Source organism: Miscanthus floridulus, chromosome 6 (assembly GCF_019320115.1).
Source record: "Miscanthus floridulus cultivar M001 chromosome 6, ASM1932011v1, whole genome shotgun sequence".
In the NCBI taxonomy this organism is placed as follows: Eukaryota; Viridiplantae; Streptophyta; class Magnoliopsida; order Poales; family Poaceae; genus Miscanthus; species Miscanthus floridulus.
The window spans coordinates 112,556,463-112,581,548 of NC_089585.1; the positions used below are offsets into that span (position 1 = coordinate 112,556,463).

The following is a 25,086-nucleotide window of genomic DNA, read 5'->3' on the forward strand; positions in this document are numbered from 1 at the left end:
AAAGGCAGAGGCAGAGGCAGTTGTAGAGGTGGAGGTCCCCGGACGGACGGGACGAATATACGGCGTGGCCACGTACTGGCCTGCGGACCTGGCCATGTGTGAGTGCACAGTGTGCACCAGCGCCCCGGCGGCTCGCTCAATGGAATGGGATACGAGGACATGCCCTGCCTCTGCCTGCCATGCCATGGATCGCAAACCTGAGAGAGATTTTCGCGATGAAGCTTCGTCCTCCGCTGGCGCCAGCAGCTAACAGGTGAAACGAATCGTTCAGGTTTGTGTCTGTTCCATTCCAGGCATGTCAAAAGGTTTTCTCAGCGAGCCATCCACAAAGATTATCCATGGCTAGGCTAGCTAGGCCACCAAGCCTGATGCCAGCATATTTACACCGTGTCTCATCTCGAGTTCGTAGGTCTTTTTAGAGACTCATCGCCAATGATGCAAATAATGACAGTACATGTTATATATACCGATGGTACCATGATCATACACCCACACGCCACGTCTGAAATTCTGAACGGTCTTACGGAGGAGGCAAAGCCAAAGCTTCATCGGGCCCAGGGTGTGCCTGGCTTTTGTTTTTTTCTTTTCATCTTTGTCTCTATCTTCCTTTCTATGAAACCCTGACGAATCTGACATTGAAAGCGTACTGTACGTGCTACGCGAAAGCTCTGGCAGTGATTCATTCAAAAAAGCTCTGGCAGTGCGCGGTGCTCCGAGACGAAGCTAGTTTTCTCGCACGACGATGCCCGGTTGTCTTTGTGTTGGCGCATCCGAGGGAGGATTCGTGTGGGGTGCACGGACATGGACATGGACATGTTGTTTGCAGCTGCCACAGATCCAGGAGAACCTAGCGGCATAAACTGAGAGCACACCGCACACGCATCGCATCAGCGAAACACAACAGCACACGTAAGAGTACAGTAGGTCGTAGGGCAGCGAGCGGGCAATCGAGCATGGGTCGCCAGCGCAGCACGCAGGCAATGATCAGGCAGATTCGGATGTGCTCGATCGATCACGTTCACGTTCAGCGCCATCCATCGTCGTAGCAAGTGCCTTGCTTGCACATAGGCTCACTTCGCTTGGCAGGGCCAGCGACATGAGTTCCACTCCTGTCGCCTGTACCGTGATGATGATGCACACACACCACACGCACAAGCAGCAGCGATACGTTTGGAGGGGCGTGCTAATGATTTGCGTCGATTAATAATAATAGATAAAAAGTCTGGCAAAATACAAGCGGCAACAAATACCGCAGTTTCAATTCAGCCAATTCCTGTCGCCGTTTCAATCGGTGGGAGGTTCCAGCTCCGACCCAGATAAAACAGCGTGATTTAAATTTCACGTGTCAATGGGCTGGAGGTATATACCGTATAGACTTTCAAGATTTGCACTCAGATATTCATTTTTTACCAACAAGAAACGAAAGTGAATTTAAAATATAAAAAAAGCATGGAGAAGCGTCCAAGGGGGACAATGGTAAATAGGCCAAGTAAGGCTCATCACACCAATAAGAGATTTTCATCAATATACTAACACATGGATTGTGGTGGATTCAAGTACATCCAAACAAGGCAAGCCACAAATCATGGCCAGATCACGACGTTAAGTCACTGGAACAGCTCAAACAAACAGAAACGCGAGCGCTAGGACTTCTGGACAATGGTACTAACCATGCAGGTCTGACAACGACCCATCATTTTTACACCAACCTTGGAAACTGTCAACCACTTTACATGTTTTCCTGGGGCAAGAAAACAGAAAAAAGAAACATACTGGAGGCAGGGGCCAGTCCACAGCGCCTTCCAAAACCACCACGCTGCTCACAACACCTAAAGCACACAACCAAACCAGTAAGCCTTCCTCTACAAACCAGAAGGTAAGGCATGACAAAGCCAATGGAACTAGTAGAGCTTTGAATGCCAAAGGGGCCGCTGCTCACAATACCACATATCATCATAGGGACAGATAACTGTCAGCCTACAGTTAGCCGTGTTATTTATCATACGACGAAGATAATCATGTGATGAGAAAACGCCAAATCTTCTTTGCTGATGACGTCTTCTCTTGCTCCTCGTCCTTCATCATCAGAATCCTCATCTGGTTCGTCCTTGTCCTCGGAGTCCACAACACCATGTCCGTTTGATGGCTCAGCTGCAGACTGTCAAGGCAAAAAATAGCAAAACAGTTAGATAAATGCTACCGAAGAGAATCCATGTATGACTAATCATGCATATAACTTCTAAAAAATATGCTCAATAACATAATGGTAGCTCAGACAACTTCATTTCACACAAATTCCACTAAGAAAATTAGCAACTCCATATTGCATAGTTTAACAGTAAACACAAACATGGGTTTTTACTGGTGCCTCCAAATTTATATAATCACAATGTACAATTTTCCGAACATGGGATGCCATAAGTTCAAGCAATATCTACGATTAATAACAATGTTCTGATTAATCTGTTCACGGAAAGTTAGATGAATTCCTTCTAGTAAAACAAACCTGTCCTCGTATGTACAGATGCAAATACTAAATAAGGGGGGATACGCCACAATGCTATTATTGCACTAACATTACTCGTTCACAAAACAAGGTGGAAAACATTAACCAGGAATATATAATGAGCATCGAGTAGCTACCACTGAAATATCCTCTGAATGCTGGGAAGCATCTGATTTCCCATTTACTAAGAGTACATCATCAGATGAAGCCAGTTCGCCTGCTTGGGGATTATGCGGTCCCTTCTCACATAAACCAACTGGGACTGCGTCATGTTCATTCTTTGAACATTTTTCTTCTAGAACTGAATGGACTGCTGGCATTAGACACGACGATACATAGTAAGAAAAAACTAAATTTTTATCATAAATTGAAACAGTTCAGTAATAAAAAAAAGGAAGGATACCAGTTGGAATCAATTTCTCCTCCAATCACTCTCAAAGTCTGAGTAGTGCTCCTTTGCTGCTTTCGTTTTGGCTGTAAAATTTCAGAGTCACCATGAGAGAGTGCATTATGAAGCCTCTTTTTCCCAACTTTCAGGCCATCGACAGTTTGTGGTACTTTCCCAGCACCATTTTCCAGCTGATGAGCAAATAATCCATCTGAATAGGCAGCAGCTAAGCTAGAGTCAATGACATCGGCCAACTTTGCAGGTACCAATCTATCATTGTGGGGATCAGCACTCTTCTCTAGAGAGCGTTTGAATATAAACACCTGAGCACATTTTCTGACCCAAGAAATTGGTGTGGAGACTGAAGGGGACACTTCCAATTTCTTTACACTAGTTTGTTTTGTACTAGCATTTTGATCCTCATCAGGAGACAGGTTACCATTCTCTTTCAGGTTTTCCACACCAACATGTTTTGATTTCCCACACTGTCTCAAAGACAGTTGCTTGTTCTCAGATTCAATCTTCAGCTCTTCTAACTCATTTAGCTGCTGGATTTGCAGTGTAATTGATTCTCGGTCTGAATGAAGCAGATTTTCTTTGCTCTTGCAACTTCTCGCGTTGCTCATTAAGCGCGTCTATAGTGTTCTTTATTTCAGTCAGCTCTTGCTCTCTCCTCTCTCGCTCCAGCATAGCTCCTTTCCTCTCTTCCTCAAGATTTTGCAATTCAAGCCTGACGTGTTCTAGTTTTGAGCTGATAGTTTCCTTTTCAGAATTGATGTACTCAAGTTCCTTGGATTTTTTCTGCTCAAACTCCTCTTCTTTTCCCTTAATATGAATCTATTTCCATTTGCCTTGCCTTTGCAGAATTCAGTAACTCTATTCTCTGGATATCAATGTCTTTCTTCAGATCTTCTCTTTCTTGTTGTATCCTGCTTAGCCAACTAGCACGCTCTTGCTGCATCTTATTCATGAATTCATCATGTTTACGAGCAAGAGATTCTGCACTACTTTTGAACTGAACACGGAGATTTTCCTTCTCTTGTTTGAATAATATCAAGTTCGTTCTATGAGATGCTCATCCATTACTCTTCGTTCTTCAGCAATCCTGGCTGCCTCCTTTTGTAGTTCCTCCTTCTTCTCATCGATCAACTCCCATTCAATCTCAAACCTTTCTTTTTCTGCTAATAGCCTTTCTGCATCAACCATTAGGTCAACTTTTTGGGGCTCTTAGACTGTCAATTTCATCTTTAAGTTTCACCTGCAAACTTTGTAAATCTTCTCGTTCATTTTGGGTTATTGCTAGATTCTCCTGAGCTTCAATTGCTTCACGCTTCTCCTCCTCAAAGAAAGATTTTTCCTTCTCTAAATCCATTTCATGTTCCGAATTTCCTCTTTTTCTTTTGGCAGTTCCATGTGCAGGTCTCTCTCTCTGAGGAGAGCCTTTTCTCTTCCTCCCTTAACTCATCTGATTTCTTCACCAAAGATTCTTCCTTGTTCGCTAATTCAGCAAGCCCAAGGTTGAGATTTTGTTCCCTTTGTGCCACTGCATCCTCCTGCTCGTTGATGGCAGTTTCCCTCTGATCCAGCAAGGCTTTCCTCGCATCAATCTCTTCCTCAAAAGAAGCAAGCTTAATTTCCATCTCAGTGTCAAATTCCTGCCTTCTCACCAAGGCAACTTCTTGCTCTTGACGCAGCCTTTCTATTTCAGCCTACAGCAAATATCATAACGATTCAGAAGTGGACTCAAGATAAATTGTGCACACATCATACTGATTCAGAAGCATGAACTCAAGATTAACTGTGCACGCATCAAATGATACTAGAACTAGAAAACCATACCCCTTCTTTGCTTGCGATGGTCTCTTGGAGAACCAATAGTTCACTTTCACGTTTGTCAAGTGTGGATTCCTTCTGAATTATAGCCTACAATACAGCATTATATGTCAAAATCATAATCTCAGTAACAAAGTACTGCTAAGAATAAAAGAGTGAAACAAACTTCCTGTCATAAGCTTCACAACAGAATTCTGCTAGCTAACAAAAGAATAAAGTGAAACAACACATACTTCCTCCCTATAAATAATTGCCTGCATGTTCAGATCCAGCTTATTTTTCTCTTCCAAAAGAACCTTTCTTTCATCTTCGAGATTTAACTTTTCCTCCTCCAACCTTTTCTCTGAGCGAGTTATGTATCCAAGTCTCTCAAGGATGTTGTCATCCCTCTGATTAAGAAGTAGTTGTTCTTTCAGTAAAGATTGCTCCTTTACATGCAAAAGTTTTTTGGTATCATCCAACGATTTCCTCAGGAGGTTAATCTCTTTCTCTTTCGATGCATTCCTGCAATAACATGTTGATTTAGATAAATCGTATGGAAGCTATTTCCACAGATAAAATCATCATTCTGAACAAAAGATCAGACTGCACAATTCACAAATGACTAAATCAGTAAGACATGTGCAATTGATAATGAATGAACTCAAATAAACTAGGAAATCCAACATAATTCCACAAGAAAGTTGAGTACATACTCAAGTTCTAAAGAAGTTCGGTATCTTCTTAGCTGATCTTCACGATCTTCAATGTCTTGCAGACTTCTCAGAGAGGTATTGCGAGTTCGAATGCACTCTCCTTCTAAAGATTTTGCAGTGAGAAGTTTCTCTTCTGCTTCATCAAACTTTTTCTGCGCCGTCTCTATCATTTGAAGGGCTTCAGCCAGTTTTGCTTCATATGAAACTTTTACTTCAGCTGTTTCCCCACGCATATCATGAAGTGCCTTTTCAAGCTACATTGAAAACACGATGTCAGTACCAGAGTTTAATTTGAGAGTCCCATCATCCCATGCAATTCTAATTGAGAGAAATCAAATACCACAAAAAATTCATACAACAAATATTGCCTACATGATTTTTCAAAATGAGCCTATACTCATGTCCAGCAAGAAACAGAAGGAAGTTTTAGTTGCACACAAAACTAAGATACTAGTGGAAATAGGGACTTTACTATCAGACGTTCTTGTTTTAGATCTCCCAGACTTCACTGCCTCACTACACTTTTACATGAAAAAGTTGATATATCAATGTCACTATATGTTATCATGCACCAAAACCACAACTCTTCAGAGACATCTCATTAAAAAAAATATATAACAAGCTTAGGATTCGGTGTATAATTTGACAAACCAAAGGAAAACATCATTTTTCAGGTTTATGACATCAGCTTGCAGTGCATATTTTGACAAACCAAGGGAGAACATCATCTTTCAGGTCTATCACATCTCGATGATTAATTGAAATGGAATCTTACATTTGATATGCACTCTTTCTCAATGGCTAGATTTCTTTTGAGGTTTTCTTCCCTCTTTCTTGTTTCAGCTAAAGCAGACTGCTGGGATGCTCGTTCTCGCTTGAGCATGATCTCAGTGGCTTCAAAAGAACCTTTAAGCTGTTCATATTTGGACGTCAACTCCTTCCGCTCCAATAAAATAAGCCCAAGATTGTGCTGGTAATCATAAATCTGCAGAAAAAAGATTTGCACTGAATTAAAAAATCGAACAACTAATGGCAAAACATGAGTTGTCTATCTTCCGAGAGATTAAAGCAAGCAAAGTTTAAAGCTGCCTAAAAAGATAAGCAGAAGCAACCAGTTAAACAATATAGTGCATAACAAGACAATTTTTTCCACCACCCGGCCACGGAAAGGAACACATCACATTATCAATGGGAAGACAACGTCATTTTCTCAGTTAATATGTAAAGAATGTTAAGTAACTGATACCAGAAATCATTAAATAAATTCATGTTAACACAATAACTGTGGCAAGACATTATTTTAAACAACTCATCCGGCAATGCGCAGAGCCAAATTGTTCAGCTACAGAAAAATGACACCTCCGCATAGGATTAGTAGGAACTGATGGATTCAGCTTCTGAGGCGGCCTTGGAAGTAAAAGAAAATCACTCCAAAAATAGTTCGTAAAAAATGCAGTTATGATATGCTAGAAAAAACAACTGCATGGCGAGCTAGCTGCCGCAGCTACAGCAGTTGAAAACGCGAATCATCGCGGCCTATACCAAAAAGAAAACCAGGGAAACACGAAGGAAAACAGCAGAACTTGAGCAACTACAACCCTGTAACTCAAACTGCAAGAGCCATAGAAGAATCGTTTCGAATACAGGAATACCAATAGCTAATTGAAAATACGGCTTCTTTCACTCTTGGGCAACTCATCTGGCACAGCACTCGTCGTCGTACCCAACAAATGGGGAAAAAACAGGGCAACGAGAAAGAAACGCCAAAATCAATTTTCCCTCCCCTAAAAAATCCTCCCCTCCCCCCGACGACACAATCTCGCCATTGCTTTCCCAGATTCTTGACCGGGCAACCCTACTCGCCTCCCTTCGAAAGAACAGGACTAGTAGAAGCACTAGGCCAGGTAACCAAGAACCGCACACCACCACCAAGCCAAGAAACCAAAACACCGCGCGTCGACCGCGAGGAGACTACCTCTGACTCGAGCCGCGAGATGTAGCCGATGAGCGCCGCCTTGTCCCGGCGCCTGATGGCGTCCTCGTCGAACCCGGCCTCGCGCAGCTTCCTCCAGATCGCCTCGTCCCCCGCGACGCCGCCTCCGGCCAACCGCGGGCTCGCCATGGCCAGGGGACCCCGGCGGCGGGGAACCCTAGCAGATCCTGACTGCGCCGCCCGCCCAGCCGCAGCCGCAACCGCGCGGCGAGGTCACGCGTTCCTCGCGGCGGAACGCGGGGAGCTCAGTGCTTTCCCGGCCGTGGGGGTGAGTGGAGGCCTCTCTCTTCCCCGTCCTGTCACGACCCTCCTGCTTTTCTTTTCTTCCTCGCTTTCTCGCGGCAGCGTTTCCAGGTCCGGCTGGGGTTTTTACTCGGGTTCGGCGGGGCAGGAGCCGGCAGCCGCAGGAGGGAAGGAGGGAGAAAATTGGTTTGCTTCGATGCGTCATGCGTGGACAAGGGGGGCCCAAATCGGATGCCACGTGAGCCGTGGCGTGGACAGGGTGCACGTAGTCGTAGCGTAGGTGATCGTTGCTGTATCGGTCTGGATTGATTATTAGGGGATTCTTCTCTGATTTAATTTCCGTTTATTACGGGCCAACGCCAGCTGGGATGAACTGTGGTGTGATACCGTTATCTTTCTATGATACGATTCTGTTCCTTTTTATTTTCCCGCTCTATTTTTTAATAAAAATAATAACATTTAAAACAAGCTAAAATTTAGTTTAAAAACAAACTCATGAACTTTGGGGTGCGCAGATTATATATATCTTGAAGCTTTTTAGTTTTGGGATGGGGACTGTGGTGTTGATACTGTGTTCGGCTGGTGCCTTCAACGGTGGATTTTGGATGGTTCTGAATGATTCAATCGTGTTATGTGATAGCGAATAAAATGAAACGAAACTCATAACGAAATGTTCGTCGAGCAGAGTTTCTGTCATATCCTCGGCTCAACTGTTTGTCTAAAATCTCGTGTTTCAATTTCTTGCTGGTGTCGTTCAAACCTTCGGATGAAGCCCCACTTGACAAGAAGAGAGAACAGATCGATCAACTTCACTCAAAGGATCAGGACAGTATGACCCGGAGGAAGACTTTTGGTGATTTGGTAACGAAGTTAAGCCGGTTCGTTTATGCTGAAATTTAACGTATGCTGATGCTTATGCTAATTTGTTGTAAGAGAAAAACATTATTCGTTGGCTGAAAAATAGTTCAAGCGAATAGGGTCCAGTTGTTTTCTTAGTTGTAGTTAGCTTGATTGTTTTTTGTTGCGTGTATTGTCTCTTTTGTCGGTGTAAATTTTCTTTTTACTCATGATTGTGTGTTGGTCTCTCAAGTCCGAACTGTTTCGGAGCTCGTAAATCTTATAGCTTACTTTCTACTCTATCCATTTTAAATTATAGGTCGTTCTAGCTTTCGTAAATACATAGTGGTTTTTAGGGCATGTTCGCTTGAACTTATCAGCCGGCTTATCAGCTAGAATATATAATATTTTTCTCTCATAATAAAACAGCTTCAGCCAATTTATCAGTCTGCATTAATACCAGCCGAATAGACCCATCTAAATGCATACAAAAACAATATACCGTAATTTCAATAACTGATGTAGCGATGGGAGTGGCTTCATTCTTCACAGCAGAGGACGACGCGGCACTTGAATACCACTATTAGACATTAGTAGAGCACTACTAATCATCAACGGTTCTCTCTTAATTCCCGTTGATCGAAGATTAATTAATTAGGGACTGCTGTAATCATCAATCAACAGTTGGTGACTCTATTGATTCTCGAGTACCAGCTCTACTAATGGAGTACCAACAATGGAGTGGTCTACGTGCTCTTGTGCACAACACCCCGTGTGGTAGTGTCTTATCAAGTCTGACGAAGGAACGTGCAGCTCCTACGTGTTTCTCCTGCAACAGTTAAGGATGACAACAGGTTCCCCACTACGAAAAATTCATTCCGTCCTCGTCCTCGTCCCTGTTAACTGTCTCGGGTATAGATTCTTACTCATCCCCGTACCCATCGGACATCGGTCGGGCAACAGATACCAGACGGGTACTGCATACCCGATAAACAATGACACTTGGGGTTGCAACTTTACAATCGGAGACGTTTCTTCTTCACCGGAGTATAAGTGTCGGAGTCTCGGAGATGCCGAGAAGAAGGAGCGAGGCTGCGAGGAGGATGAGCAAAGGTGGTAGAGAGACCGAACTGAGAAAGGGAGGGGCACGAGCGCTCGTGAGGCAAGCGTGCTTGTGCTGCTGACAGAGATGGTGAGAAAAAATTAAACTAAGGTTCCTAGAACACACAAACTATATATATGATTGTTCAGTTTGGACCAAAATACCTATATTGAGCTTCTTTGGGTCTAATATTCGCATGGTAGCTCAAATAGTCGAGTTCCCCAACGGGTAAACAGGGAACGTTCCGTACCCGCTATACCCGTCGGGGATGGATTCTTGTCCATTTAGATGCCCACGGATAAAGATATGATATCATCCCCATTCCTTAATGGATCAAATACCCGTCGGGTATCGGGCCCGTTGCCATCTTTAGCCACAGTATGCATTCTAGGCCAGGTTTAGTTCTACCAAAATCCAAACTTTGGCACTATGCAAAAAGAAGATTCACCGTCACATCAAACTTGCGGTACATGCTACAGTGCGCTACAGTGCCGTGCAAACCGCTGTGGACGGACTGTGCGCGAGGCCGAGGCTTGGTCGGTGCCGAGGCTGCACCGCAATGGGGGGTCTCGGCGGGCACGATCCCCAAGATAGCCGAGACCTTGGTGCACAGTGCCGAGGCCCCAAGTGGGCGGCTGATCTGGTACGTCGGCTTGGAGGCGGTGATGTCCCGGGACAAGTTGTCCGTGCGATGTTATTTTTGAGGCGGGGATGGCGGGACACAGTGCAGTGTGGGCGCTGATCGTGGGCACAGCGTCAGAACACAGTGGCCGGTAATCCCCGCCGTGCCCTGCCCCGGCCGGTATGGCGCTGATGTGACCTCAGGTCCCGTCGGCCATTCCGTGGCGTCGAGTCCTCGTCCGGCGGAGATTGCGGGAGTGGTTGAAGTATTAATGAGACACGACGTGCTGTCGGGAAGACCGGCCGAGGCGGGGGCGACGGACTATGGATAAGCTGGTCTCGTGCGATACGGGGAATGAGGCCTCGCGCGAGACGGAGAGCGGAGCCTCGCGCGGGACGGAGATCGGACTCCTTGCTGAGGCCTTTCGTGAGAAGCCTCGCACGATACGGAGAAGGCACCCCCTGCCGAGGCCCTCCATGGAGAGTCTCGCGCGAAGCGGAGATCGTGTTCTCTGTCGAGGCCTTCCGTGGAGAGCCTCGCGCGAGGCGGAGATTGCGTCAGGACGCCGAGACCTCCTGCGCGAGGCTCGAGGCGAGGCGGAGGGCCTGGTGGGCTCGGATGTGGCGGGTGAGGGGCCCACAGCTTACCTTCCAGCTTTGTTTTTTTGATGGAACTTAAGTGACCCCTTTGATTGTTCGCTCGGGGTACCTCGTTCTAAGGTACCCGACAAACAACAAAAGTGCTACAATACCATTTCGCCCAAAATTTCGTCAACTAAACCAGGCCTTGCACAAATGATATTATGCCATTATTTCACCTATAAGTTATAGGCGATGCTAGTACGTTACCAAGGTCAGCTGAAATTTATATATTAAAAAAACAGAGGGGAGGCTCAACACAACATCACCTGTGACTCCTTGTACCAAGCCTGTGTCAATAGCAGCCATGGTACGAGGGGAGGCATTAGTATCACTATTATTTATGACGGTGAATAAATATTGTTAAATTAATTATGAATATTTTTTTGTAGTAAAATCTATTTTGAGATATGAATGTTGATTGCATTTTTTAAAAATTAATCAAATGTAAAGAACTGACTTGGTTCAAAACTAGAATTGTTTTTTTCTACAGAGAGTATCGTTTCCGAAGAGAAAACAACAAACCTTTCTATAGCTCGGTTGTACACCGTTCCTAAAATAATACAATTCTAGCATAGTATCACGTTTTACTACCTTAAGTTTAATCAATTATAAATAAAAATAGTATCCATATTTATGATACCAAATAAATATTATTAAATTAATTACAAAATATATTTTTATAATAAATTAATTTAAAGTTATAAATATGAATATTATTCGCTAAAAACTTAGTGGTGAGCCACTTTTTATGACACTTAACTCGTGGCTGCATTCTTTACCCTTTCGTTCCCGGTGGGCGCTGCAGCCGTGCTAACCTGCACGGTGTACGCTGTATGTAGGCTTGGTCCATAGAATCATCCGAGGGAGGAGAATTTTCGAGCAGGAAGTAGCCTGACAAGTGGGGTCCAACAGTTTGTGGCCCGCACGTCAGTGAATCCCCCTAGGTACAGGCTGTGGCGGCGGCTAAGTCCTTTTCCAACGCCCCGCTTCGGGAAAAGCTCGCCTTTACTGCTCGCTTGGCGCCTTGGACCGGAAAAAGAATGCTTCTCCCAGCCGGCTCCGCTTCCGCAGCAAGCCAAAGACCCCAAAGTCGGCGCTGCGCACGTGGGCCCAGGCAGTCAAAGGGCCCACGAGAAAGCGGCACGGACGGCGGAACCGCGCCAGGATGGAAGGACTCGGCAGGCTGGCTGTAGCTGGTGGCTGGTGCGGTGCGGCGCGGCTGCCGGCTGGTGGCCGGTGGCCTGGTTCCCAACAAACCAGTCAACAGTATTTTTCATCAGTTGGTTTCGGCGTGCCGCCCGCTGGCCGCTGCGTTTCGAGCTGTGATGGCGGAAAAAGAAAGGGCAGAGCAAATTGGCCGGTGCGGTTGTTGTGGCGCCCACATCTGAGTGCATTGGATAAACTGGAGTACTGCTCGAGTTGGACTTGGGCCGCGTTTAGTTGCGCTCTAAATTGGCGTCGTCGGATTTCCAGCGACACTGTAGTAGTAGCATTTCATTTGTATTTGGTAATAATTGTTCAATTGTTGATTAATTAGGCTCAAAACGTTCATCTCATAAAGTACAACCAAACTGTACAATTAGTTTTTGATTTCGTCAACATTTAATACTCCATGCATGTACCGCAAGCTTGATATGATGAGAAATCTTCTTTTTACATAGTGTCAAGGTTGAAAATTTGGTGGGACTAAATATGACCTTGGTTAATTGGTTATCTGGAATTCTGGATGAGAGAGAAAGAGAGAGCGTGTGGTGCCGGCCGCTCGCATCCGAGGTGGGTTTTTGACTTTGACGGCTCCAGCCGGGACCCAGGGCCCGTGGCGGCTCGTCATCTTTTATCCCCACGCTCCGTCGTGTACTACTCGAGTGCGACACCAAACGCAAACTGGCAGCGTATGTACGGCCGTACACGTACATGTCACTAACATTTTTAATAAAAGAACAAAAAAAAAACAGGAGCAATTACGTTATTTACAGCGGCACGGCACATGACATCAGACCTCCATCCAGCAGAGTACCTGACCGCCACTACCACTGTGAAAGAGTCGTTACGTTATCCAGTGTTTTTCCTAACCTTATCAGCCATGTACACGCGCGACGCGCCATATATACAGAACAATGCTACTGAAATAGTGAAATGGCACAAGGCAGGAGCGGATTCAGCGTCAGAATCAATACGAGGATCTTCGTTCTTCATGACGCAGCACTGCGGCAGTGACGGTGGTTGGCACTCGTAGCAACGCGAATCGGCCCTTTTATTTCTGAGATCAAGCAATTGAATTTGGCTGGAGTGTAGTTCCTCAGGATGGAGAGGAGCCCTTGGCAGCTACAGGCTGGAAGAGTGACCCTCCCGCCCCGTAGTAATCCGATAACCAGCCAGATATGATCTTCAGTTCTGATTCTCTTAGGGCCACCAGCCAATCTGGGTCGTCTGGAGTTGAGGGGCGCAGATCGATGTGATGTGCTCCTGCGTGCAAGTCAAAAACAAAACCATTAATTACAACTATTTCGGTATATTTCAACATTTGCCTCGCAAAAAACGTGCCCGGTTATGGCATATCCTCCCTCAATAAAAAAGCAAATTTAAATCTAACTAAACCTATAAAAAAGTACAAATATTTATGATCCTGAATAAATATTATTAAATTAATTATAGAATATATTTTCACAGTAAACCTATAAGAGGACATAAATGTTGATATTATTATTTTTTCTATAAACTTGGTAATACTTAAGGAAACTTGACATGTTTTAAATCTATGATTACATTCTTTTTGGGACAGAGGAAGTAAATATTTACATCATAAAATTCAAGCGTAACAAAATGTAGTACATTGAAGGAATAAACTCAGTTTAGTCTACAATCAATTTACTCTGTCTTTTCCGTGTAAAAAGGGTGGAGTCGAGCACCCAAGAGTACTCATTATCCATTCAGACTTAGTGTTGATATGGTGTGGGTGGCGTGGGGAGAGCAGAGGATAGCGAGGCAATGCTGTGGTGGGTTCGTCACCGGTGGCCACGGCTCAATCGCCGGCAGCCACCGTCGAAGAAGACCCGCCGCCTTGGGAGGTCCTATTTCCATCGATGCCTTATTCACACCGGATCCAATGCCCTTTATACTCAGGTGCACTCCTAACAAACTAGGAAACCAACTCCTCATAATCCTCCCGACTCCTTCCTTCCGAACCAAAGGATGGCGCATGCGCCTTCTAACCAATGATGCCGCATGCGCCTTCTTATTTTAGCCTCTGGACCTGCGTGCATGCTCCTAGAGACCTCTTCCACCGCCATAACACTACTCCACCCCTCCAAGACAACTCGTCCTCGAGCTGTGGCAATTGGTGGAGCGGAAGACTGTGTAGTCCAACTGAAAACCGAGATCTGGTGGAATCTAATATGCTCGGATCGAATCCATAGAGCGCCCGCACGTGGAGTCGATGGTGCCCTCCACGAGCAGCCACCCTCACTATGGGTGCAGCAGAGCCCAACTAAAAACCGAGATCTGGTGGAATGTAATCCGCCCGGATCAAATCCATAGAGCGCCCGCACGTGGAGTCAATGGTGCCCTCCACGAGCAGCCACCCCCACTATGGGTGTAGCAGAGCGGGGCTGCACTAGAGACGTACTCCAAGCGACTGATGGAGCTTGCAAGGCTTGCTGCGAAGCCGACGTGGAAACCGTGTGTGCAAACATCCACGGCCCTGCTTGTGATGGCTGCAACGCCGGCGGATGAAAAGGGATTGGTGCTGCGGCAGGTAGAGGCAGCGACAAAGGCACCATGACTGCCAATGTCGGTGTAGGGGAGATGACCTGCGTTGGTGACGCTAGTGCCAACGGGGTTGTTGGCGAAGCTGGTGATGAGACTCCCGGAGTCATGGCCGCCTGGGCCTTCGCTGGTGGTGTCAAGCATTGGATAGCGCCGCCCGCTGGAGCAGCCACCTGGTTGTTGTTCACATTGGCATGGTTAGCAATGGCCATGTCACCCTCCAAGGCCTTCATGGGGACGAGGGAGCGGCTGAAGGCGACCGTGGCGGTGGGTGTCGCCATTGCCCCCATTTTCTTGTCTTGCTGGAATTTCTCCAAACGCGCAAATCCGCTCATCATACGAATTCAATCGCTCGTTCATGGTGGAGATTTGCGCAAGGATGCGGTCGAGCTTGGCATCCATTGCCACTGGATCGATGTGGAGGCCGGGCATGGATGGCGATGCCTCTAGAGTGGTCTTTGATACCAAATTGATATGGCATGGATGGCGTGGTGTAGGGTCGAGATGACAGACTAAAGAGGGTAAATAGTCCTTTCTATAAAATTTAACCGCGTCGGCTAACCAAAATAAATGCGGAATTAAAAATATCGGTCTAGCCAAGACTACAACCCTCTATCTAAGTTCACAAGCACCATACAAAGATACTAATTAAGCAACTAAGGTGACGGGCTAGCTAGAGCTCACCTAAAATAATTCTAGAGCAAGGTCACCCAAACCTATGCACTAGTACTTTGCACAACCGAGGGAGCTCCTACACAACTAGTGAAGCAAAAGCACAAAGCTCCTAAGCTCATTAGCAATGCTACACAAGCCAAATTATATATCGCAAGACACTTAGCTACACAACTAAGAAATGTGACTAACAAGGTTACTAAAACCAAATTAGCCACGTAGGGGAGCTACTTCTATGCTACACAAGCAAGTAGGCAACTAGCAAGCTACTAAAGTTAAACTAGTCACAAGAGCAACTACACAAGCACAATGTAAATGAAAGTAATACAAGCTTGTGTTTCGCAGAATGCAAACCACTGATAAGATAATGAAGACAATGTTGACACGGTGATTTTCTCCAGATGTTCACTTGGTTGCCACCAAGCTATGCCCTGTTGTGTCGACCGCTCACTTGGTGGTTCGATGGCTAATTGGTATCACCCACCAAGTCTGCATGTCGAGCACCGCAAGAACCTACCCCGAAAGTGAGAGTAGCTCAATGACACGCTCAACTAGAGTTGTTCCTCGTGATCCCCGTGGGGTGAGCACAATTCCCCTCACAAATCCTCCTCCGGAGCACCATAGAAGCTTCTCGCATGCTTCAACGGAGTCACAAGCTACCAAGCCGTCCAAGAGGTGACAACTTCCAAGAGTAACAAGCACCACCGGCTTGCAACTCGATCACCTAGTGCCACTCGATGCAACCTCGCGATGCAACGCACTAGAATCACACTCACTCACAATCGGATCGCACTCTTGCAAGCACAAGTGAGTTATAGGGCATCCAAGCACCCCAAGCATGGACGCTCAGTCCCATGGGTGCTCAACTAGCCAAATGCCTGAGCTCCACCTCTATTTATAGCCCCCAAGCCAAATAGAGCGGTTGGAGCAAAGCTACTGGTTTCTGCGAGGGCACCGGACACAATAGTGCCCTCCCCAATGATCAAATTCCAACGGATACTTCACTTAGCCGTTGAGGTCTTGGTCACCGGACAGCTAGGGGTGGTGCACCGCCATGCGGGTGGCGGTGACCACCCGGGTCAACTCCCCGAGATCCCCAGCCTCTGGAAATTTAGGGCGGTGCACCGCCGTCACCATGGCGGTGACCCCCTCGCTCAACCACCGAAATAGCCAGCCTCGGATAAAAAGTGGCGGTGCCACCGGACAACACCTGACGGTGTACATGGTCACCGACGGTGTACACGGTCACCGGCGGTGCCAGCCACTAACTTTGCTGCTCTCGGCCAAGAGGTGGGCACCGCCCTAGGGGTGGCGGTGCCACCGGACAGGCAGTGGCAGTGCCCCCAGGGCACCAGCCAACTCCTCCCTCTCGGCCTCCAGGTGGGCACCACCCTAGGGGTGGCGGTGCCACCCAGGCAGCACCCCGAGCCCGGTTTCGCTTCCTTTTCTTTACCAACTTCTTCACCTTTACAAATGTGCTAACACCACCAAGTGTTCACCAACTTGTGCACATGTGTTAGCTTTTCACAAACATTTTCCAAAGGATTAGCCATTTCTTTCACCACACCACTCAATTCTAACACGTATGCAAAGTTAGATCGTTCAAGTGGCACTAGATGTCCGATATACAAACAAGTTTGCCCCTCTTGATAGTACGGCCATCTATCCTAAACCCGGTCACGCACTTCTCTACACAACCTTTGACCAGTGAAATAAAATGCCCTAGGTTATACCTTTGCCTTGCGCATTCCATTCAATCTCCAATGTTGATGTAACATATGCACCAACCAATGACAAATGATATGATCCACTTCATATCATCACGTAACCGTATTGGTTTATTGATCTTGACTTTAATTGCTCTTCACCGTTGCCTTTGTCCATCGACGCTAAGTTTTGCTCAAGCTTCACCGCCACGCGGTCCATCGCTCCAAAGCCTCCAACTTGCCCTTCACGCTTGCAACCGGTCCATCAAGTCAAGTCTTGTCTTAATCTTCTCCACCTTAGTCACATGACTCAATGTCATGTCTCGTATGCAATGAGCTCCTTCGTCACATGTGTGAGCCTTGCAACATATCCAAGCCATTTCACCTCTATGACATAGGTTGCTCACACACATGTACCTGTAGACTAATCACATGTGTATTTCACATTAAACATAATTAATCCACCTAGGTTGTCACTCAATCACCAAAATCAAACAAGAACCTTTCAGTGGGGAGCGCAGAGGATAGCGAGGCAATGTTGTGGTGGGTTCGTCGCCGGTGGCCACGGCTCAATCGTCGGCAGCCACCATCGAATGAGAAGACCCGCCGCCTTGGGAGGTCCTATTTCCTTCGATGTCTTATTCACAGCAGATCCAGTGCCCTTTATACTCAGGTGCACTCCTAACAAACTAGGAAACCTTGGGAGGTGCTGGCTATGCAAAGAGGAGTTCTTTTTTGAAAGTAAAGCAAAGTGGAGTTCTTCGTCGGGGAAAACAACTTGTCTCTGCAGTCCAGCACGTGAGCCATCCAATTTGCATTCATCCGTGAGCGAAGCAAGCTAATGAAACAAACCAATCTCATGCACCGACCCATACTAGCTCAGCGTACCGACTTCCCTGAGTGCGACTCGTTCGACTCCGCCTGTCCGCCGTCGCTCGTTCTTCTTCCCGACCGGCCGCCACCGGCCACCGTGACGCTCAGATGTGCTTAGGCCGCCGGGTGTGCTTGCTCGATCTGCTGGCCGCGTGTGCGCTAGCTCGCCGCCGCAAGTGCTCGCCCATGTCGCCATAACCTGCGCTCGCCCACGCTGTTGGCCTGCCGCGGAAGGTCGCCGGTCACCTCGAGTGCTCGTCTGTGCCACCGTGCTCGCCAGCCGCCGCAACACGCGCATGCCGGCCGCCACCGCGCCACCGCATGTGTTCTGCGTGGCCACCGCGTGTGCTCGCTCGCTCCGCTGGCCGCGCGTGCGCTTGCCCACTCCGCGAGCGCTCGCCCACGCTGTCGACCTGTCGCGGAAGGTCGTCGGTCGCCTCGAGTGCTCGCCTGCGCCACCATGCTCACCAACCGCCGCAACGCGCGCTTGTCGGCCGCTGCCGCGTGTGTTCTGCGTGGCCGCCGAGTGTGCTCGCTCGCTCCGCTGGTCACGCGTGTGCTTGCCCGCTCCGCGAGCGCTCGCCCGCCGCCGCAAGTGCTCGCCCGCGTCGCCGTAACGTGCGCTCGCCCACGTTGCTGGCCTGCCGCGGAAGGTCGTCGGTCGCCTCGAGTGCTCGCCTGCGCCACCGTGCTCGCCAGCCGCCGCAACGCGCACTTGCCGGCCGCCACCGTGCCGCGTGTGTTCTGCGTCGTGTGAAGTTCAAAGAGTTTCAGAGAACGAGAGGAGAGAGAGTATCGGAGGGAGAAAGGGATAAGGGAGAGCACTGGGAGCCTAGGACGGGAAAGGGGAGCACTGATGAGGTGGAAGCCCTGCTGACATGCCATGTCGCCGGGTCAGGGAGGGGAGGAGAGGGTAGCGCCGGTGGTGTAGGGACCCTGACTCCAAGCGTTGCGGTGGCCGGTGGCGGCCGGTCGAGAAGAGGAACGAGCGAAGGCGGACAGACGGAGTCGCACCCAGGAGAGTTGGCACGCTCAGCTGGTATGGGCTGGCCCATGAGATTGGTTTGTTTCTAGAGTTTGCTTCGCTCACGGTTGAATATAAATTGGATGGCTCAGATGCTGAATTGGCAGAGAATAGTCGGTTTTTTTTTCTAACTTCGGAGGATCTGATTCCGTCGTGGGAGCAGGGGACCGGTGGAGGCTGCGAGAAACTGGGGGCACTTCTGACGTGGTGCGTGACGTGTATGCCTTCTGTGGTTTCTGCGCGGGCCCTCGCACGACGCACGCTCGTTCTCGCCGTCGCCGCGCACGTGAACATAGGCAATGGGCCTTGATTTGTGCTTGCGTGCACTATGCACGGACCGTCATGTTATTTGGGCCCAGAATGGATCGGACACGGGTTGCGATATTGCTCCAATCAACACAAACTCAAAGTCAGGCTGACAATACGTTTGGATCCATAATTTTAGGAGCTCACATAAACATATTATTTGACTAATAAAAAATAAAGAGTTAAATACATCATTGACCCATTAACTTTTGTCCATGTTTCACTTGAATCCATCAACTATAAAAGTGGTTTTTTGGATCCATAAACTTTTGAAGTGATGTATCTCTAATCCATATCTCTTCATTTCTTTTTTTAATCCGACGTGGCAGCTGAATGTCCTTGGAGGCAGTTGTGGCTCACGTAAGCAGTAGACGAGGGCGATGAGTGAGGGCGTGCGGAACACGCGGCAGTTCCTCGGCGCGTCGAGCAGCGGCGCGGGCGGTAGCGGGAATAGCAGCGCGAGCTACCGGAGCGGCGGTGCCGACTACCAACGACGTGAACACGGGGATCCTGGACGAGAACGTCCTGGCGCTGGTGTTCCGGTCCCTCAACTTCGACCCCAAGGCGCTGTGCACCGCCTGCTGCGTCAGCCGGCGGCTGCGGGCCGTCGTGGAGCGCGTGCTGTGGCGGGAACTCTGCATCTCCTGTGCGCCGCGGATGGTGGCCTTGCTAACGGGCGCAGGCGCAGGCGGCGTGCCTCGGCCCCGGGGCGCGTCGTGGGCGGGTGGCCGGCGCTGGCGAAGCTGCTGCTCTTCTGCTTCGGCGCGGCGGCGGCGGCGGTGCGGGGCCACTTCACGGGGGTGTCACGCTTCTCCAAGACGTCCAGGCGGAGCTTCCTGTCGCGGCGGTGCCGGGGCGACCTGCTCTACGTGTCGGACCCCTGCGAGCACGCCGTGCCGGGCGCCGACGACGACATGGGCGCCTACCGCGGCGTGTTCCGCGGGTTCATGCGCTCCCAGACGCGCGCGTGCCTAGTGGGACACAGGCCCCGCTGGAGACACGCGTGCGCTGCCCCTACTGCGGCGCGCGCGCTGTTCCGGCGTGGGGAGAGGTCGTCGAGGTCGTTCGCGCCGCTGCGCCGGGTGTTCGGGGACGCCACGCTCCGGGACACCGTGGTGCCACAGCTGGTGCCCTGCTACGACCTCGCCACAGCGGCGCCGTTCCTCTTCTCCCGCGCCGACGCCGTCGAGAGCGACAGCTTCGACTTCCGCCACCGCTGCTCAAAGTTGGCGAGCACGTCCCACGCCGTGGCACCTTCCAATGTGCAGTGCACATCGTGCCACGGCTCCTGCGGGCCGCCACGCTGCAGGGAGGCGTGCTTGTAGTTGTTCTGCATGAAGTCGTGGAGTACGTCGTGTCGAGGTCCCTGAACAGCGTGTGGTTCTCGTCGTCGTACCTGGTCGAACACCTCGCATCGTTAGCTCAGCTTCGGGCTCTGTTGTAGCAGCCAGAGCAACTGCATTGCGCGAGCAGAGGAAGCACCTCACATTGGTGCCCTCGAAGAACCTCCGGGTCTCCTCGTCGTGCGTCTTCATCAGGCCGGCGTTGCCGAGGAACGACACGGACGTGTTGTCCTGCCACGGCATCACCAGCACGGCCACCCCCTCGTCGGCCTTCCGCTTCAGCAGCTCGCCCAGCGTGACGCCGTCGGCGCCGGGGACCACCACCCAACGGCCCACGTCGCGCACCAGCGTGATCTCTGTGTTCACCGACCACCCCGCAACGTACACGAACCGCCGCGCGCCGCGGATGGCGGCGAACAGGTCCTCCCACAACCGCGCCGGCCGGTACGCTAGCCCGCCGTTGAGGCGGACCCCCGGGTCGAACGCGTCGGATAGGTGCGCATTCTGGTACAGCGTGACGCTGCAGTTGGTCCGCTCCGGGAAAAACACGGGCTTGACGCCCGCGAATTCGGGGAGGCGGACGCCGGCGCCCCAGTACGGGTCACGCTCCACGTCAAAGAAGTGTAGGCGGACGTGGAGGCTCGGCGTGTGCGTCTCGTGGGCATGCTCACCACCGCGGAGGTCGAGCCAGCACTCGAGCGCCTGTCCGGAGGCGACGCGGGCGGCGGGCATGGACCCGGCGCCGAGGACGCCCGCGTCGATGAGGTGCTGGTTCTTGACCGTGAAGGTGACCGCCGCGGCGGCGTAGGCGCAGTGCAGGCGGAACGACTGGTTCCAGACCGGGCCGGTGGGGTGGAACTCCACCTCCCGAGTGCGCGCCACCCGCGCCGCGCCGACGTCGATGTCGACGTAGAGCCGGCTGTGCTGGAGGCAGTGCACGCCTGGGGACTCCTGAATCTTCTCCGTGGCCGCAGCCGGAGCTCCATGGCGTCCAGTGGTAAGGCGACAGGGTCGTCCCCGTCTTGTGGTTGGTCCGCCTGGTCCACGTCGCCTTCCTATACAACGACGACGTGCTACATCAGCACGAGAAGCCAACATGGAGAGGTATGGATCTAAGTGATACGCCGTATAAAGTTTATTGACCAAAAAACCACTTTGAAAGGTGATGGACCTAACTGAAACATCGTCACAAGTTAATGGATCTCTGATGTATTTAACTCAAAAATAAATATATTATGCAGGGTATTACGTAGGATCATCTAAATTTAGACAGGAAAGTTAGAAATGGCACAAGCACAAGTAAGCAATTCAAGGGCCGTTTGCATTCTTCATTTTAGAAGAATTGAAATCTACTTAATGGATTAGGCTATTTGACTTAGAATTTGACATTCCATAACTTTCACAAGCTCACAAATAAGCCTATATCAAATTCATAGGGTGGGAGATAAAAATGAATTCTATAGATCACTATACTATAATTCTACTCTCCAACTTATAGCACACTCTTCAACTCACTTCCCTATAATAAAAATACAACATATAAGTATATCCCTTATATGCCTAACAATAAATATACAAATATATTATATATGCAACTATATTAGCTTAATTAATCTATATCTAAATTATAATTATTAGGAAGAATTCAATTCCAAGGATCAAACGGGCCCAATAGAATTTCATCGGAAGAGGTTTGCAGTCTGCACCAACAACAATAGTGGCACGCCAAACTTTAGCGGCACGAGACCGACAATAGAAACTAAGACTATCAAACAATTTTTTATGATTTATGGATTTAGAAAAAGTTAATTTCGAAATAAACAAATGCATGCAAATCATCATTTACTTTCAAAATACAACAAACACTTTATAAGTCCATATATTTTATCATCTGAAGGAACAGTGTGAATCTATCAAATTGATCTCATAATCAGATATATGATGATTTTTTCCCTACGAATTTCAAAAGATATGCATGTGTGTTGGGGTGATGATGATGATGTAGCTAGACTAATCATTAATGCCTAGTGTAGGGTCGAGCAACGCTGAGCCATAAAATCCATGCCCAGCAAGTTGTCCACTTTGGATGCGGATATCCACGTGGTGTGCTACTCACGCTTGAGTGCTTTCCGACAGGTGATCCACTGCTACGCCTCTTCGCCCCGATGGATGCGAAATTGCGACCAAGACTTGTTGGATGGCCTCATCGTCATCGACCCTTTCGGATCAAATAGCCTGAACTCTGAAGAGACAAGGATCCATAGCAAATACTAGCAATGCAAACAGGTAGAAACGTAACCGTGCCACGACAGTATGGTATGAACTATGTATCGTCAGCTTTAGCTGACTGCATAGCGCAGAGTAGTGCTGTGAACTTCGCACTGCAGCGGTAGCCAGTGCAACCAAATATTTTAATCTAATTATTTTAGTTTTGGCAGCGCGAATGGTCCCATGGTCTAGTGGTCAGGACATTGGACTCTGAATCCAGTAACCCGAGTTCAAATCTCGGTGGGACCTTATTTTTAAGCCTATTTTTTTCCTCAACAACGGTTCTTTTTTTGTGTGTGCAAGAACAACGGTTCAACCGTTCAAGCAAGGCTGCAAGGGTAGCAATTAACGCGGACTTCCGTAACTCTGTTTCCCTGAGCCTGAGATCACCTAAGGACAGTCATAACGCATAAACTATGGAGTAAGATATATTTTTTATACTTGTCAAATTATATAGACACTACATAAAAATTATATTCTCAATATATAGTTTCCAACTTTCTAAAGAATAATTTTGTTCAATTAAATATTTTATCCCCATCATCTGTTATCATTTGTCTTCATATCTTGGTTCTTGTGTAGATATGGTTTCTTATCTAAGAAATCATTTTCTCCTCTCTCTTCTTTCATTTTAGTACCACATTATCTTTTTTTTGCTTAGTTAGCACCTTAACTAATGAACATATAAATCATATAGTTTGTTGGTTGGGAGTCCCATAAACCAGTTAGATTGCCGTTGCCCTAACTTGTTATAATTTATTTGGCTGCTTCGTTCGGTCAGGATTTTAGCATAACTTGAACAATGTTGTAGATAAGCGCGAACATATTTAGTTTTTTTTTGGTAGTGAAACAATGGTGCTGAGTAGAATTGGGGAAATCACCTCACTTCTTTTGAGGGGACTATTGTTGTATCTCTAATATGCTGACCTTGCTACTGATTCTTCCATTTTTGTTATTTACAAAGTGTGTTGGATTATTGTATGTTATAATAGTTTGCAGCACCCATTACCTGACACACTGTTTTCACTTGCTGGTGTGATTTTGGCTGCATTGGGTTTACAATACCCTGTTGTGGATGGACCTGAACCCGCATCCTAGAGCATATGGGAGCAAGACTGCTGACAGCAACTTCGTAATTGATCTTCCGGATACAGCTTCATGAGAATAGGTCTTCGTTTCTTGGTTTATATAGCTTCTCAGAACACATCAACTCTTCTGGTTTCTGGTAGTTTTGTTGGAGGGCGAACGACATGTACTCCACGTTTTTTGGGCCTGTTGCCAGGCAACAAATCCTGGCCGCAGGCACAAGAAATTGGACGCCTGGCATTTTTGCCTGGCTTCTGAGTTGCCTGCCAGTCACCAACCAAACAGGCCCGTCTTCACCGCCAGGCGGCAGCCTCTGCACGCACGAAATAGTCGATCGATCAAGTTACCTGATATATCTAATCCAATAAATAGATATGTACAGTACATGCAGTGGAATTAATCGATCGGAACGTACCATGATGGAGAGCTTCCGCCCCTGGTCGTGAAGCGTCGGGATCGACACCAGTGCCACGACTGTTGTTTGGGGACACGAGCAACAGCCAACAGCCTATGTCGTTGGCCATAAAAAATTTCGGAGTGTGTTTAACGGCGAGAAACAAAGACAGTTCCAGATTATACCATCCTTTTGGTTATATATGGACATGCAGCCCGTGGCACGATGGCCCACATTTTTGACCCGGCCCAAGCACGGCCCGGTCCGATATTGTGCGGGCCCGAGCCGGCACGACCCGATGCACCAGTCCGTGCCTGGGCCGCACCCAGGCACGCGGGTAGGCACAGCACGACCCGTATTTTAGTGGTCGGTCCGGTGGCTACTTTAGCCTGGTGGCCAGCTAACAGCCCACTGCCCACTCATTTTCTATATCCTAACTCTAGCTCTATTCCCCACCCGGCCACCCCTTCGGCTCGCGCAGTCACGCCGCACGAAGACCGCACCTCCGCGAGTTCCTCCCTCCTCAGCGCCTCCTCCCTTGCCTCTGCCTCCGCTCTTCTGAGGCCAAGAGCTCTGTGGCTCCTCCTCCCTTCTTTGATGTGGAAGGTAGCGGCGCTCCCTCTCGGCTCCACGCTCCCAGCCCCCAGCAAGCCAGCACCGTCGGCGTCCTCCCTTTTTGGTCCACGCCCCCCCGGTAAGTGGCTGCAGACCTCCCGGATGGCCATATCTCAGGCGAGCGCGGCATCATCGAGCTCGCTGTCCGTTGCCGCCAGCTGCGAGCGCGCCGGC

At 48.7% G+C, this 25,086-nt stretch overlaps 1 protein-coding gene, 1 non-coding gene and 2 pseudogenes across 2 annotated transcripts; 2 read left to right on the forward strand and 2 right to left on the reverse strand.

The window, feature by feature from the left end:
• Positions 1 to 1,512: 1,512 nt before the first annotated feature.
• Positions 1,513 to 7,791, reverse strand: LOC136456614 (nuclear matrix constituent protein 1b-like; annotated as a pseudogene).
• An 11,795-nt stretch (positions 7,792 to 19,586) lies between these two features.
• Positions 19,587 to 20,531, forward strand: LOC136461031 (EID1-like F-box protein 3; annotated as a pseudogene).
• Positions 20,532 to 20,623: 92 nt separating this feature from the next.
• LOC136461032 (phospholipase D alpha 1-like) lies at positions 20,624 to 21,647 on the reverse strand. The gene is made up of 2 exons (XM_066460509.1): positions 20,694 to 21,647; positions 20,624 to 20,641 (listed from the first exon to the last, which is right to left on the reverse strand). Exons 1-2 carry the CDS (start codon positions 21,645 to 21,647, stop codon positions 20,624 to 20,626), a joined length of 972 nt encoding a protein of 323 aa, XP_066316606.1.
• Positions 21,648 to 22,994: 1,347 nt separating this feature from the next.
• TRNAQ-CUG (transfer RNA glutamine (anticodon CUG)) lies at positions 22,995 to 23,066 on the forward strand. Its single transcript has one exon. It is a non-coding gene; the product is annotated as a tRNA-Gln (tRNA).
• Positions 23,067 to 25,086: the final 2,020 nt, after the last annotated feature.